Here is a 15,006-nt window from a genome sequence, read left to right on the forward strand (position 1 = left end):
TTGACTTACGGAAGATTACACAGATGTTTCCAGAGTTTCTTTGAATGCATTAATTGAAGAGAGTTTGAGCTCAGAGCAGCAAACGGCTGTACATATGATTTTGTCTAAGGGTCACACTGACACCAGGCCAGTGAACTCGGTCCAAAGCCGTAGCAGCTGATGTCCACATCATTTTTCCAAACTCACAAATACTCAGATGGACTTTGCAGACACAGGTAAAATTTAATATGAGAGCTTAAAATTTCTAGCTAGCTTTGCAGCAGTGGGTAGCGAGTTAGATGGTGTACAGTGAAGTGCCTCTGAATGAAGACTCATGCAGAGCCAGGCCGGGTCCCAGCTGTTATTATTAATGATTTCCTGAAATGGTTATTGTTAAAAAGATTCTTAGAATTATTGGTGGGAAGAAAACAAGACCCAGAAGAAATGTAGACATACAAAAAGGGGAAACACACACACTCTAAAAAAAGACTTATAAAGCAACAAAGAAAGCTGAACTATAGACCTGTTATATGACTGGTCATTTTTACTTTAACAAATGTGTTTTGTGGAAAAAAACAAACCTGGAAAACAAAGAAAACCTAAACTGTATTTCTTCTAAATGTTCCAAATCACTCATCCACTGCACTGCCTGCTTCACTGAGGAAAAGAAACCCCCTCTGCCAAGGGATGAGGCTGCAGATGGATGGATGCCTGATCTTGAACAAATGAACAAATAATGATGCCAGACATTTAATTCAATCTACACCAGCGTTGTAGCTTCAGCCGCCATAACTGCAACCAATGAAAGAAATGTTGTTGCTAGTGTGGGTCAAACGCCTTGCGGTTGTAAGTCTTTGCCACTAGTTTATACGTCTCTGGATAAACAGGTTTACATCCCTGTTTATCCAGACTCATATAAAATATGACGTTTTGTCATATTTGCTGTGTGAAGTCTTAAGTTATGGCTAAAAAATGTTTTGTGAGGCCACCTTGACCTTTGACCTTTCACCACAAAGTCTAATCAGTTTGTCCTTGAGTCCAAGTGAATGTTTGTACTAAATTTGAAGAAATTCCCTCGAGGTGTTTCAGAGATGTTGCGTTCAAAAGTCCAGAACTGTGTTTTGTGAGGTCACCACACCCGTGACCTTTGACCTTTGACCACCAAAATCTAATCGGTTCATCCTTGAGTCCTAGTGAATGTTTGTGCCAAATTTGAAGAGGTTCTGTCAAGACATTTCTGAGATATCGTGTCCACGAGAATGGGACGGACGGACAACCCAAAAACAGTACGCCCACACCTACATAACCCTGATGACATCACTATGACATCATCAGGGTTGCTTTGTCAGCTTTTAGAAAGCTCATCCAGAATCACAGAAAACAACTTTTTTCACAAACTTTCAGTTTAACTTGCCATTAGACTGGCAGAGTTAAACCAGCTACAGTCAATATTTTATTTATTATTTATAATTCATTTATTTTAAATTTATTTTTACAATATATCAAATGACGTGAAAAACAACGCGTGAAAACTATAAAATATACAGATGCAAGCTGTTATAAGAGGTGCAACACAAGGCGATAAATACTCAGGGGGGTAATTAACTAATGAGACAGAAACACTAAGTCCAGGCAGTTTTTACAAACAAAAAAGTGAACAGCCTGTGAGTCAAATGAAGCTGCAGTGTTCTTTGTTTTTTATTTTTCCTTATTGGTTCAGAATATCTGCTGCATTTTGAGCCGGATGGAAAAATGTCACATATAAAGTAACAATGGAAAATATGATCTAAAGAAATAAAGTGTAAGAGTGTGTGTGTGTGTGTGTGTGTGTGTGTGCGTGTGTGTGTGTGTGTGTGTGTGCGTGTGTGTGTGTGTGTGTGTGTGCGTGTGTGTGTGTGTGTGTGTGTGCGTGTGTGTGTGTGTGTGTGTGTGTCGCCCCCCCCCCCTCCCTGCATCTTCCCAAACATTTCACCCGCCAGTCAAACTCCTGAGGTCCACCCTTCTCCTCCTCCATCCCTCCCACCTTCCCTCCTTCCCTCCCTCCAGCCCTCCTTCCTGTTGCCATCTACGTTTGGAGACGTTTTCGGAGCCTTTTATTCCTCTCCTCGCCATCTCTCTCTCCACTCTGTCACACCATCCCACAGTCCCTCCCATGGCCCCTTTAATTGTCTCTTTTACAACCGCTCTCCCCGTCGCTCCCACTCGGTGCGTAAAATGAATTTCCCCTGAGAAATATTTCCCACAAGTCGCACCTCAGCTGGATGAAGACGCCTGACGCGACACGCAGCTGAGAGTTGAGCATTTTGCCTGGTTCAAGATGTGGAGGGTGTGTGTGACTGCGTGGTTGTGTGTTTAGGAAATGAGGGGGGCGTGTGTTGGGTCGTGAATGCAGCCCTCACAGTGAAGTCTATAAGCAACAGCTGGATCAGCAGTCCAGCCTTGTCCCTCCGCGCCGCAGGTGAGTTCAACTTCTCCTCTCATGTTCGGACCACAAAGGGTTTGCTGAAGGAAAAAAAAAAAAAAGTTTTAGAAATCCTGAAATTAACTGCAGACATGGGAATATAGACTCACACAAGGTAAGTGCTAAACCCTCTAAACGGACAGGCTATTTAATAATAATAACAGCATTAAAAACTTTATATAACAATATTCCAAATTGGAAAATTGCCTTTTGTTTCCTTATTTAAAAAAGGTTGTAAAATGTGTTTTAGAAAGTGTGCTCTGCAGATTAAATTGCATAATTTCCCTTCTGTTTGAATTCAATAGATATTATTTAGTTGTCATTTCATAGTTCATGAGACCATGTTAAATCCACTGCTTGTTGGTGGGTGCTGTTTTTTTCTTTTTCCTTTTGAAAAACAGAAACTAAATTCGACTTCTTATTTCATAATTTGACTTTGTGACCCATTATTACGCAAGACGTTTTATAGCAACTTTAACAACATCAATTTTTTTTGTTTATTTTCTATTTTCCCAGGCTTCCATGTCAACTACAGGCTTGCTTTAAAAATGATGATAAAAGTGGAGCTGCAACTACCTTATTAACTATTTTCACTGTTGTTGCTCTGCTGATTATTGTTTATTTCTTTAATTGATTTATCATTTTGTGTATAAAATATCAGAGAATATTAAGTAAATATCAGACTGACCATCAGTCCAAAACCTACAGATTTTCAATTCACAATAATAGAATAATAGACTGTATGACAAAGAAAAGCGTCAAATATTTATAGTATTTATTTATAATATTTAATATAGTTGCCGGTTAATATTCTGTCAATCAACTTATTGATTAATCAACTCCTTCCTATGCACAAATCATGTGCTGAATAACTCTCACAGACCTACATGCTGTAATGACTCAGTGATATCAGTTTGTGATATAACTGTTGTGTCTGTTTGGCCGGGGGTTCGATGCCAGTCCTGGTCCTTTGCTGCATGTTATCCTCTGTCCGTCTCTCCTGTGTCTTTCCTGTCTCTCTCCACTGTTTCATAATTAAAGCAAAGTGCCAGAAAAATTTGCTTTGACTGGGCCAATTTTGAGAGCACTGATTAGCTAATGTATAAATTGTATGATTGTGTTTCTGTTTAACAGGCTGTTGCATTGGGGCGTTTCACATTAAATCAGTCTGGTGGTTAAAAGGTCATGATGCCTTCACTGTCAGGGATTGGAAGGACTGTTTTCTGTCTGCTTTTGCTCTGGAAGAGAACAGCAGGTGAGAGCACAGGTGACACTCGTCAACATTGCACCCATTTATCTTAAGACCTAGAAAAGGGATGACTTTGTTGTGGAAGAAATATCAAATGAGACATTTCCTCTGCTCAAGCAGACAAAAGTCATTAATTGAAGTGTCAGAACGAAAGTGAAAACTGTTACAGAAATTCCTCTGGGAAATTCTCTGTTGGCCTCTGGCAGGGATTTAAACACAGCATGCACTTATCAGACGGTCTATTGTGTAACCCACTCATCATAGAGGGGAGGAGAGTGAAAGACGGCAGAAAACAGAAGGAAAGTTATGACACTTGGCTCAGCAAACAGCAGTCATGTAGGTTTTGGACTAGTCTGCCTGCATGTTGAAGCACGGCACTGTTCTCACTCATAACTCATGCTATTTGTTGTCTTACACAGAGGAACACCACAGTCATAACTTCTGTACTGATAAATTCAGGTTTCGGTTTTATCACACTTCGCCGTCACACCTCTGCTGTTTCTTTCTCAGCTCAAAGTGAAAAGGTGCAATGCTCCGCCGCCGGTCCAGTGGGCGTCCTACACCCTGTTCAGGGTCTGCTGGAGACGTTTGAGGCAGGTCCAGGCTGTGCTGCTAGACAACACGGGAACAAGGAGACTCATGTGATTGCTGTGGGGAGAGTGACAAACAGCCCTGAAAACAAGGTTATATTGTTAGTTAAATAATTTAAGTGGATTATAACAAGTTATGTAACGCTTCATACTTGTCCTTTAACCACCAATAAGTTGATCAAATTCATTAAAATTAATTAATTAATGAATTGAAAAATTAACTAAAATGTATTTTACTCTTCTGTTTAACTTTAGCAAGCTCATTTTATTTTGCAACTCCTTTGTTTTCTTATTCATTTATTTCTTATTTCTCCCAAATAATTTAGCTGGTAGGCTAATGCTAACAAAGTTAGTTAGCTTAGAAACCACCGTGCTTCTGTCTTCATGACATTAACTTCATCTTTAGTTGCATGTCTCTTGTTTTTATCAAGACCACAATGGAAATATAACTCAGATTTTATTAAATGTCTTAATTCTTTCTCGTGAAAATAAAATAAACTAACATATTCTTAGTGAAGTTAGCTAGCTAACTTTGCTAGCGTTTGCTTGCTAGCCAAAAGGCTTTAGCTATTTTTACAACAGTTTATACAGTAAAACACTAACTGGTGTCAGTAAATTACTGCAGTAATGTGACGTGAGGGTTCGATATGTTGTGGTTTGGGTCACTTTTGATAAAAGAAACAGCTGGATGGAGACAGGTTAACTTTTCAAGCAGCAGTTTTACTTCTCCTAACTTCACCCGCTTCACAACAACAACACTTCCTGTTTCTGAGTCACATGTCGCTAACCTAGCCAATCAGAGATGAGGAGGACTTAGACCGTGGTAAATCAGAGGAAATCTAGAGAGTGGATTCAGGAGGTTACCGTAACTGTTTTTAAAGTTGCACATGTAAATATTTAAACGTGTAAATATGTAAATTATAATTGTATACACATAAATATGAAATAAGTTAACTGTAAACATAAATATGTAAAAAATTAACCGTACAAAACACCTTAAACATATATTTTTTTAGTAAATTAACTCAAATATACAAATGAATTAACATCTAAACCTTACAGTAGTAATACTACTGTAGTTGGAGTATTATTGTAGTCGTATGATTAAAGTCAGCTTCAGCTAAGAAGCTAACATTAGCTCATAAGAATCGTACAACTGATACTCAATGTATGTAGCTACCAGTGTTTTCGGTAAAGTTATCAAGCTTCACTATTCTCTCAACTGATCCACTCATGTTAAACACAAACACACTGGATGAATTAATAAGGAAGATGGAAATGTGTTGAGGAATATAGGAAATATAGTGAGGAAAATGGAAACTTTGTCACAGGAGAAATAAGGAATAGATAAATGGTTAAATGGTATGTAAAGACCCCAAAAACAGGACAATGTATTAGACTTGTCTGATAAACTTTTACTACATTTAGTCAATTTCAGGGCTCCATAAAAGAGCACTAAAATACATTTGTTACAGCCTCACATACTGAACATAGATGGCTGGTTTTACAGTCGCACCCCTCTGCTCTTCTGTCTATAGGTGACGGTGTTGCTGAAGCCGTTGTCTCTGTCCCTGTCACCGCTCAGAGTTCTCCACCTGCTGCTCAGCTCCAAGCTCCCAGTCAGCTGGTGGCTGGAGGCTGAGAGGCTGCCCCCCAACCTCCCAGTGCTGGTGCAGGTCAGTCAGAGCGCACAGACGAGCGCATCGATGATCCTCATCTTCGCTATCAGTTCATTTTTTTAAAATCCCCTCCAGTTCTTTCCCCTGAAGTTTTCCCTTTTTGGCGTCATCTGCCAGGTGTCCTCAAACTCCAGCGTACAATCCCACACACTGCGTCTGCATGTCCACACGGTGCCTTTGTTACCTTTTCGCCCACGAGCGCTGCACCGCTGGGCTCTGAAGCACTACGGCAACCTGTCCTCTCTAACACACACAACACACGGCAACCGGGTCTACGTCCGACTGGGAGAAGGTGAGCCACCGAGGAACTAAACATCATCGTGATGTGAAATTGTGTTCCAATGTCAATGGAAAAAAAATTACAAAAATTGACAAATGTATATAATTTTATTTAATTATCATTTTATTTTATTTTATTATTATTTATTTTACTCTATTCTGAACATTGAAGAGTCTTTAGAAGCAGGCAGAAGCAGGCTTACTGTATATTAATAGAACAATAACTGAAAATGAAATTGAAAATAGAAACATTATCTTTACCTGTTGCTGCAAATGCTTAACTGAAACATCTGTGCACTGAACTGGGACAATGTGGGTGAAAATTCAGCTCATATTATCTTATCAGTCATCTCGCCTCTCTGTTCTCAGCAAGTAAAAACTCTAGGTTTACACTGATAGTGGAGAAAGAGCTTATGAAACTAACAGCTCTTACTTTGTGTCCATATTGCAGATCCAACGCAGCCTGTGGTGTGCCAGCTACAGTCCATGTTCCTCTCTCACAACTACTTGACCTCTGACCTGCAGCCACAGGAAGTGCAAGGCTGTGTCCACACTGCAGCAGGTGGGATCGGCCCTGAAGTCCATGTGATCAAGCTGCATTCTGCGGGATCAGGGCTGTGTGGGTGAGAACATGCAGCCTCCTGCCAAAAGCATGTGTGGCTGTTGTCGTCCTGCAAAGTTAAAACCTTGTTTTTTTTCCTCCTTCAGCTCTCTGCAGGTGGAGGTGATTGTCTCTCTTGTGCCCCCGGTGGCCGACTCAAAGGCGCAGAAGGTTGTACTGGTTCTCAGCAGCTCGGTGCCGGTCAACTGGGCCATTGTTGCTCATGGTGTCCAGGGTCATATCTCTGTTCATGTAAGGGCCACGTCCTTTAAGATCTTTTCCAGATACCAGTTTAGGAATTATCTGAAGTAACTGAATGTGTCATCTGATTAATATAATATTATATAATTATATTTTTCTTTATGTCAGTACTGAACTGTTTCTACTAACAAGTTTTGCCCATGTGGCCGAAGCCTGACATATCTTATGACATTACGAGCCACACTGGGTAACATGTTCCTTCATTACAGTGAACGTCGGCACTCAGTCACAAAGACACCATCTTCCTGCTGTGAATACTCATTAGAGCACCAGATTTTTTTTATTAATCCGCGTCTGAAAATAGTTTCCAACAAATACACCACACACTCCTGTTTCAGCAACTTGTGTAAAACCTACAGTGTCAATGTTTTACCAAATTACAGTAGGAATAAATGTGTCGGGTCGGTCGGAAAGTTTTGTAACACAGATGAACACATTGTTGGGTTTGGTCTTTTCAAACCTGAGTGTATGTGACGACATACTGTTCACAATGCACAAATCTGAGGTTGTATCCAGGGCCTAGAATTTATTTGGGATCCCCAAACAGGTTCATGCATATTAATGTTTTTCACATGTACTTTGATTATTTAATTCTTATTATGTGTATGTGTCTGTCCTCTAATGTCTCTCCACAGTCCTCCAACAGCGTGTCCCCACCCTTCCCTCCTGAGCCTGACCTGACCCTGTCCAGTATGCTGAACTCTGACCTGTCCACCATGTCTGACCTTCTCGCCTGGGCAAGTGAAAGCGGCTACACCAAGGTGACCTCATACACTGAGGCTGACCTGGCCAATCGCTTTGTGATCCAGCTGGCTGGGGGCGGGACAGGTCAGGACCCCTGTGTGTCTCTTGTTTCCATCACAGTGTGAGTGAACTGATCATTTCTGTTTTATTTTTTAACCCACTTTATTTACTTTTTGCTTTGTCGTCTGTGTCCCTTTTTAAAATGGAGAATGAGAAATGAAAGCAGAATATTTCCATCAGCACGTAGAGCATATGTTGAATGAAGGGTTTTAAAGTGTAAGTGTGAGTATTTAATGTCTGTGCGTGGCCGTCTCTGTGTCTCCTCTCTGTCTGTACCACAGACGTGCTCGCGGCGATGAACCCTCTGGTTGTGAGGCCTCCCTGGGCCGAGGAGCACAGGCTGAGGCAGTGGCTGAACGCTGGAGGCAGAGCGGGAGAAGGCCGAGAGAGTTTCACAGTGCAGTGTGAGGATGGACGCCTCAGCGTGACCGTGGACCAACACATCCTGCAGGTCTTCATACCTCAGTATTAGATGCTGTGATATGTAAACAGTTCAAAAAGAAAGAAGCTAGCTACCTATATACATATCCAGCGGCTTGATCAAAACGTTTACAGCTGCATAAAAGGGGGGAGGGGGTATTTTATGCTTTTATTTGACAGTGTAGAGAACCAGGAAGTGGAGGGACAGAGAGACGGGGAATGACATGCAGCAAAGAGCCGAACTGAACTAACGTATTCCTACGCACAAGCGCACTGTATTACGCCGCAGCCGCAGGTCAGCTGAGTGAAGCGGCGTAACACAGTGCGCATCCCTTTAAGCCATAACCAACTTATTATGGCATTACGTCAGTTTGTTTTGGCTGTTTGTTGCAGAAAACTAATTGCCGATGATGATTTGACATTGGGTGTATCTGTTGCCCTGTATGTGCTGAAGCAGCACTATTTTAATATGTATCTTGCTGTACCTTGACGATGTTTACCACTACTGCATCGACCAAGTACCTGTTGGTTAACTGCATCGCTCCAGTGATACAGAGAAACGGTTCAGTTTGGAGGTTACGTGGTCTCACATTAGTTCTCTGCTTCAGAGCTTGTCTGTCCCAGTGGCTGTCGTGACTCTGCAGGACCCGACGTGCCAGGCTCAGTCCAATGGGAGCCATTTCCTGTTGATGTTCCCAGTCATTTCCTGTGGGACTGAGGGTCTGCTCCTGGGACAGCCCAGAGGGGTGCAGTACAAAAACATGGTGAGATAAGAAATTTGGGCAGAAAACGAGTAGGGATAAAAAAAATAAAAAAAACTGTCCTTAATTTTTCTGTCTCTCAAATCCTACATATTTCTTTATTTATTGTCTTTATCTTACTACTCATGATTTTTTGAATTGACTTCCTTTTTTATCATTTAAATGACATAAAATTTTGTTATTATGTCTATAATTAAAACTCACCAAAAGAAACAGAGGTAGAGAAAATTACAGAGGTGGCGTGAGACGGAGAAAACAGCAGAGTGAGTGAAGCGTTCAGAGCAGAGGGCAAAATATATGAATTTCAAAATAAGGTCAAAGTCAGTTCTGATGGTGTTGAAAACAAAAACACTTAACATGCATATTGGATGTGTGAAAGTGTGGTAAGTGGAAGTTGCCCCCGGTAAGACTCGTGACCCAGGTCATCATGACCAGAACAGAGCTCAGTCAAAATCTAAAAATGGGATGCTGCACACGGGCAAATTACTGTTTTTCCTAAATCTCACTGTCACAGGCAGAAAATTGGGATGAAGGATGACACAGTGAATGATTTCAGAGGTGAAAAATGGAAAAACAACAGACGCGGCAGGTGTCTGTGATGATTTACACTGTTGCTCATTAAGTTGGAATAAAATATTTTTCACCTCTTTCCATGAAATGATTGTGACAATGTGATTTATTTCATTTCACCTGGGTAATTGGGACACATAATGTAATCATTGCACCTGGTCAAAAGTGATTACTGATGCATTTAAATAGGAATAAACTGAGGATTGTGTCTGAAAACAAAATTATTCCAACTTTATGGGCAACAGTGTATAATGTGTTGAAATATATGGGACTTTTCTCGATGTTGTTGAGTGCAACAACCTTGTTTTTATTCCTGATAATAATCATTTCAGTGATAATATCAATAATAATAACTTTATTTGTATGGCACTATTCAAAATAAAAGTTATAAATTGCTTTACAAAGCACAAAAAATACATATAGAAACAGACAATCATGAGATATAAGTAAAAGAAAGATAATGCAGATTAATATACACATGAGACGAAGAAATAAAATATAAAATCAAACTAACCGATACTGAGCTTTCTTTGTTTTCTCCATCATCCAGCGTTTGTTCCTGCTGCTTCTGCTTCCTTCAGCATCTTAATGGTCAAAAAAACATTTGTAACTGGCTTTGATTTTTTTTTTTTGTTTTTACACTTTACAATAAGGCTCCTTTTAACCAGTTATAAATGATAGCAAGATTAAGGAGTAGTAAGCATTAACTTGATTTATGATTTATAAAGTGTTAACAACCGAATTAATAACCCAATTATAAACCATTTATAAATCCTTTATAAGTGTCGTCTTATTGTAAAGCGGTATTGTTATTTGTTAGTGATTTCCATGTACACAGAAAACAGTCATGGACCTAAAATTGAGCCTTGTGGCGCACCACAGGTGAGATGGAAGAATTACCAAGAACAATCAAGAACGTTTCATGTTATTTTTAACCTGCTCTTTCCTGTTGCCCATTTATGAGTAAACCTGGTGCTGATGTAGAAAACTGGGCTTACACATTTGCAATGAATGATCCAATACAGTGTGTTCGTCTGTTTCAGATCTTATTGTGGAGGGACAAGCCTCAGACCGTCCTGGCGCTCGATGAGACGGAGAGGAAGTCCAAACGTCCACTCGGCATACATGTGAGACATCTGTGTGTTTGTTTGTTTGAGTGTGTGTCCGTCTCGTAAATGCAATTATTCATTTAAAACTATTCACCATCTCATATTCTGACTCTGCTCTCAGTTTAGCTGCTTGGCTGCAGTCCCCAGCTCCTCCGGCCCTGCTGCAGATAATGTCGATGAGACGAACAGTCCTCAGGCTGGGCTCTCCCCCTGGACACCAGGGGATCCAGGGCCTGATCCAGGACGGAGCCACCTCCCGACACCCAGACACAGATCTGGGCCCGTTCTTATTTTAAGACTTTTCGTCACCGAGAATTACGAGCAGAGGCTGATCGGCCCCTGTGTCATCACTGCAGGCCACCGCGTCTATGTCGAGGTCTGTGTCAGCTGATTGTTGATCTTTATTTTTTTCTACATTATTCTGACCTGAGTGGAGCATATTAGTATATTGGAGTATATTGCCACAGTTTGTCTTCTTCATCAGTGTTTCGTTGTCTGTCGTACTGCAGGTTTCAGCCAAAGGACCCCTCACAGATGTGGTGGAGGTGAAGTCATGTGTCGTCTCTCCTCTGTCAGACCCAAAGAAATCTCCTTTCTGGACCGTCATAAGCGACGGCTGCTCCTCAGACCCCTCGCTGACCCTCAGCGCAAAGACAAAAGATGAAGACGAGGAAGAGGAGGAAGATGACGGCGACCTGGACGAGGAAGAAGAAGAGGAGGAGGAAGAGGAAGAGAAAGAAGGAATGGAGAACGAAAGAATCAATCACAGAGATGGAGATGTCTCGCTCCGACATAAAATCGGAAGGAGGAGGAAGGAAAAGAACCGCACAAGCATGGGAGCAGAGCAGGAGATGCAGCTGTTGAGATTCAGTTTTATCCTGCGACCGGTTCATAATGACTCCATGCAGTTCCTCCACTGCAGCCTTCGTATGTGTGTCTCTGACTCGACCAGAGGGGAACCCATGAAGGAATCAGCGAGGAATGAGTGTCAGGGCGGACTGCGTATTCCACCGCTTGTATCTAAGTCCCCCAAACATCAGGTACAGACACAAATGACACCCAGTTACCCTTTAACCCTCTGAGGTCGATCGATGTTTCTATCAATATCTTTGTGATAAAACAGCGTAGAAATATGGTTTGAATGTTGTTAGAATCTGTAGACTCTCCACTTTCTCTTACATATTGTACTGAGCTCGTACGTGACTCATAACCTGTAAAAAGCAGTTGGTTGGTAAAAGCAGAGTGACAGACAACACCACGACTCTGTGATGTTACAAATTTTCATTTTAGGCTTTCATTATCCATTCATCTACTATTTTACTCATATATTACAATATTTTAATGAACCTATAGACTTTGGTGAACCCATTTCAAGCACCGAAACAATCCATCCACAACAGTAAAGATTTGTTTTCACAAAATATTTCAAGAATTTCAAAAACTAGGCTTCAGTTTTTCAGCATTTGGGCCAAATGATCTCTCTGCACAGGGAGGGGCCTCATTATAGAAAGAGATGAAAATTGTGATATAAAACACTTGGGTATTACGTTATATGCAGGTACCCTTTAAAAGGTGAATTTAAGAATGTAGAAATCCCTCCGAGGGTTTTAAACCTCGAGTTGTGCGTGATGTAACACCCTCATGTTCGTCTGTTGTTGTTATAGTCCTGCAAGGTGATATCAGCATTCATTAACATCTAGCCCTTCTCCTGTATTCGCATCTCAGTGTGAGATCAGAAACCTGTCCAGGCCCATGGTTGTCACCCAGTCGATCAGCTCTCTGGCACCCAAACTGCCGAGGCCTCCTGCTGGACAAAGAACCAAGAGGCTGAGTGTCTCTCCACTGGCCAGTCCGGACCCAAAGCACAGCAGTGAGTATCATTTGTTTGCTCCTTTTTCTATGTAACAATGCTATGTAACAAGCCGTCGCTCTCCCTGTGTCTAGGCTCTGTGGTGCAGGCAGGATCAGTGTTGGGAATTGTCTTTACAGCCTTTATGATGGGTGCCAGCCTGATGGGAGGGCTGTGGTGCATCTACAACTATACAGGTAAAGAGATTAGCTTCCTTCTACCACTGAAGAGTTATGGTGTGGATTGCATCATCTTACTACATCCTGAAATATCTGTTTGGCTGCTGTTGATCACCGATTGATGTAACACAATAGTGATTAAACACGTGATTCACAAAAGCTTCTGCATTTGAAAATTTTAGAGGGATCATTTGGGTTTCGGTTGAATTTCGCGATTATTTGGCTTCTTATCCAGATTCATACAAACACACGATGCATTTTTAGCCCTGCAGCCTCTCGGTATGACAGTGTTAAATATAAGAAGATATAACAAGGTAAGATAAGATAAGATAAAATAAGAAAAGATAAGAGGAAATTCAAATTGACACAGCAGCACAAGGGGACAAATGTAAAAAAGAAATAACAAAAGAACAGAAAAAGAATCCAGGATAAATAAGATAAATTAGAAATACTATATATAATAACATATACAAATGCAAAGTAGGCATTTCTATACATGCACAAATATAAGAATAAATAAATAATAATTTTGTTTATGAACAAATACAAGAAAAACCTAGCGACATTCCTACTGTGTGTGTTGCTAAGCAGCAAATGTTAGGGTGCTAACATGCTAAACTTAGGCTGTGAAACATTAAACCTGTTAGCATGCCGACTTTAGCATTTACCTGAAAGCAGGTCTGTGTGTGAGTACAGCCGCCTCACAGAGCTGCCAGCAGGGCCGTATTTAAGTGACAGGAACGGCACATTTTCAGCTGGTAAACACAGAAATGAATTTTTGTTTCACTCTAGTAGTATTACAGTACAAACGAATCCCTATAAATAGCGAGTGAGGTAGATCCGTTTGTCCAGATAGTAAAAAGGCGAAAATACATAACAGTCAAGCTTTCACTGTTTGACTGAAAGTTTTACCCTCTGACATTTTGGGTTCAAACATCGCAGCAACCTCCAATCAGTAGACAGTATCAGCGTGCACGTGAACGTGTGTCAGCTGCACGGTTGTTGCTACCTAAACAGAACAAACAGATAAATAATCTTCTTGTTTAATCTGGAGAAAAGAACAAACATGTTTTCAGCTGAAAGATAACATCAGTGTGAACCTCCAGTCAGTATAGAAGAAAAGAAACCGATGTTTCGATAATGAGGGAAATACGGATCTTTCAGTCACCGCATTAAATTGTTCACTATTTTGTACAGTATGGGGTTCTGTGGAGACATTATAAAGGAACTATTACTTTGTGTATTTATTGAAGCGGCGTATCCAGCATTAATTGGAAGAGAAAGTCATTTAACTGACCAGAGCCATGGAGGCCACAACACCTGGAATCCACTGTCACAGTCTGATCAGTCGTCCAGCTCGGTGTAGAGGTAAGACCCGATGACGACAAAGTTTATTGTGTTATATGTCCTTTCAGCCTTTATTTACACATTTCCATTTATGCTACAATTATTTTCATATGCTGATTAATATAAAGTTCATCATCTTCAATAAGAAAGGGCTTCACGGGCTAAACTCGTCTGCACTTCAGGATTTCCTAAAGTGCTGAAGCTTAGGAGAGTGTTATGATTCAGTTGTGGTGTTTTGAAACTACTCTTGAATTTGTCCACCTGTGTTTATAAAGTACTCAACACTTCCAGTAGAAATGATGTCTGTTCAATTCAGTAAAAAACAAAAAAAAACAAACAAAAAAAAAAACTTAATTATACAAGTTCTTGGTTGATAGTTATTTTGAGGTGCTACAGAAATAAAATTAAAGCATTCGGCCAATGGAGAAAAACAAAATGCAAACAGTTTGTCGGAGCATACTGTCAAGTCACTGTCACTTGTGTCATTACCAGTCAACCAAAGGTCTGCTACTACTCCCTTTGTTCAAATGAAACACATTGCCGTACCCCAGCTGGGCGGCACAGAGCGAACCTAATGTCAAAGCTGTATGTTAAAATAAACTTTGGTGGTTAGAAGCATCGACAGTTTCAGAAAATATATCAGCATTGGAGCAAGCACCTGCAGATTTCAACTCTGATCGGTCTGAACAGTTTTATTCTTTTATCTCTGTCTCAGGATTTCCTCCGGCAAATCTGAGAAAGGAGAACTGGGACAGAGGTTCTAACAACTTGTGTGTGAGCGAGCACAGCTGCCTCTCTCTCTCTCTCTCTCTCTCTCTCTCTCTCTCTCTCTCTCTCTCTCTCTGTGTGTATGTGTGTGTGTGTGTGT

The 15,006-nt window shown here is 40.8% G+C and overlaps 1 protein-coding gene across 1 annotated transcript; it reads left to right on the forward strand.

Annotated features, from left to right (window-relative positions):
• Nucleotides 1-196: 196 nt before the first annotated feature.
• LOC111223687 (transforming growth factor beta receptor type 3-like) lies at nt 197-14,929 on the forward strand. The gene is made up of 18 exons (XM_022747923.1): nt 197-215; nt 2,336-2,437; nt 4,200-4,348; nt 5,818-5,955; nt 6,076-6,250; nt 6,689-6,860; nt 6,946-7,090; nt 7,735-7,911; nt 7,955-7,964; nt 8,185-8,354; nt 8,932-9,087; nt 10,698-10,781; nt 10,885-11,145; nt 11,273-11,803; nt 12,489-12,633; nt 12,708-12,809; nt 14,045-14,159; nt 14,854-14,929. Exons 1-17 carry the CDS (start codon nt 197-199, stop codon nt 14,155-14,157), a joined length of 2,649 nt encoding a protein of 882 aa, XP_022603644.1. The 3' UTR covers nt 14,158-14,159; nt 14,854-14,929.
• The last annotated feature ends 77 nt before the right edge of the window (nt 14,930-15,006 follow it).

This window comes from Seriola dumerili, unplaced genomic scaffold (assembly GCF_002260705.1).
Source record: "Seriola dumerili isolate Sdu_G_001 unplaced genomic scaffold, Sdu_1.0 BDQW01000113.1, whole genome shotgun sequence".
Classification (NCBI taxonomy): domain Eukaryota; kingdom Metazoa; phylum Chordata; class Actinopteri; order Carangiformes; family Carangidae; genus Seriola; species Seriola dumerili.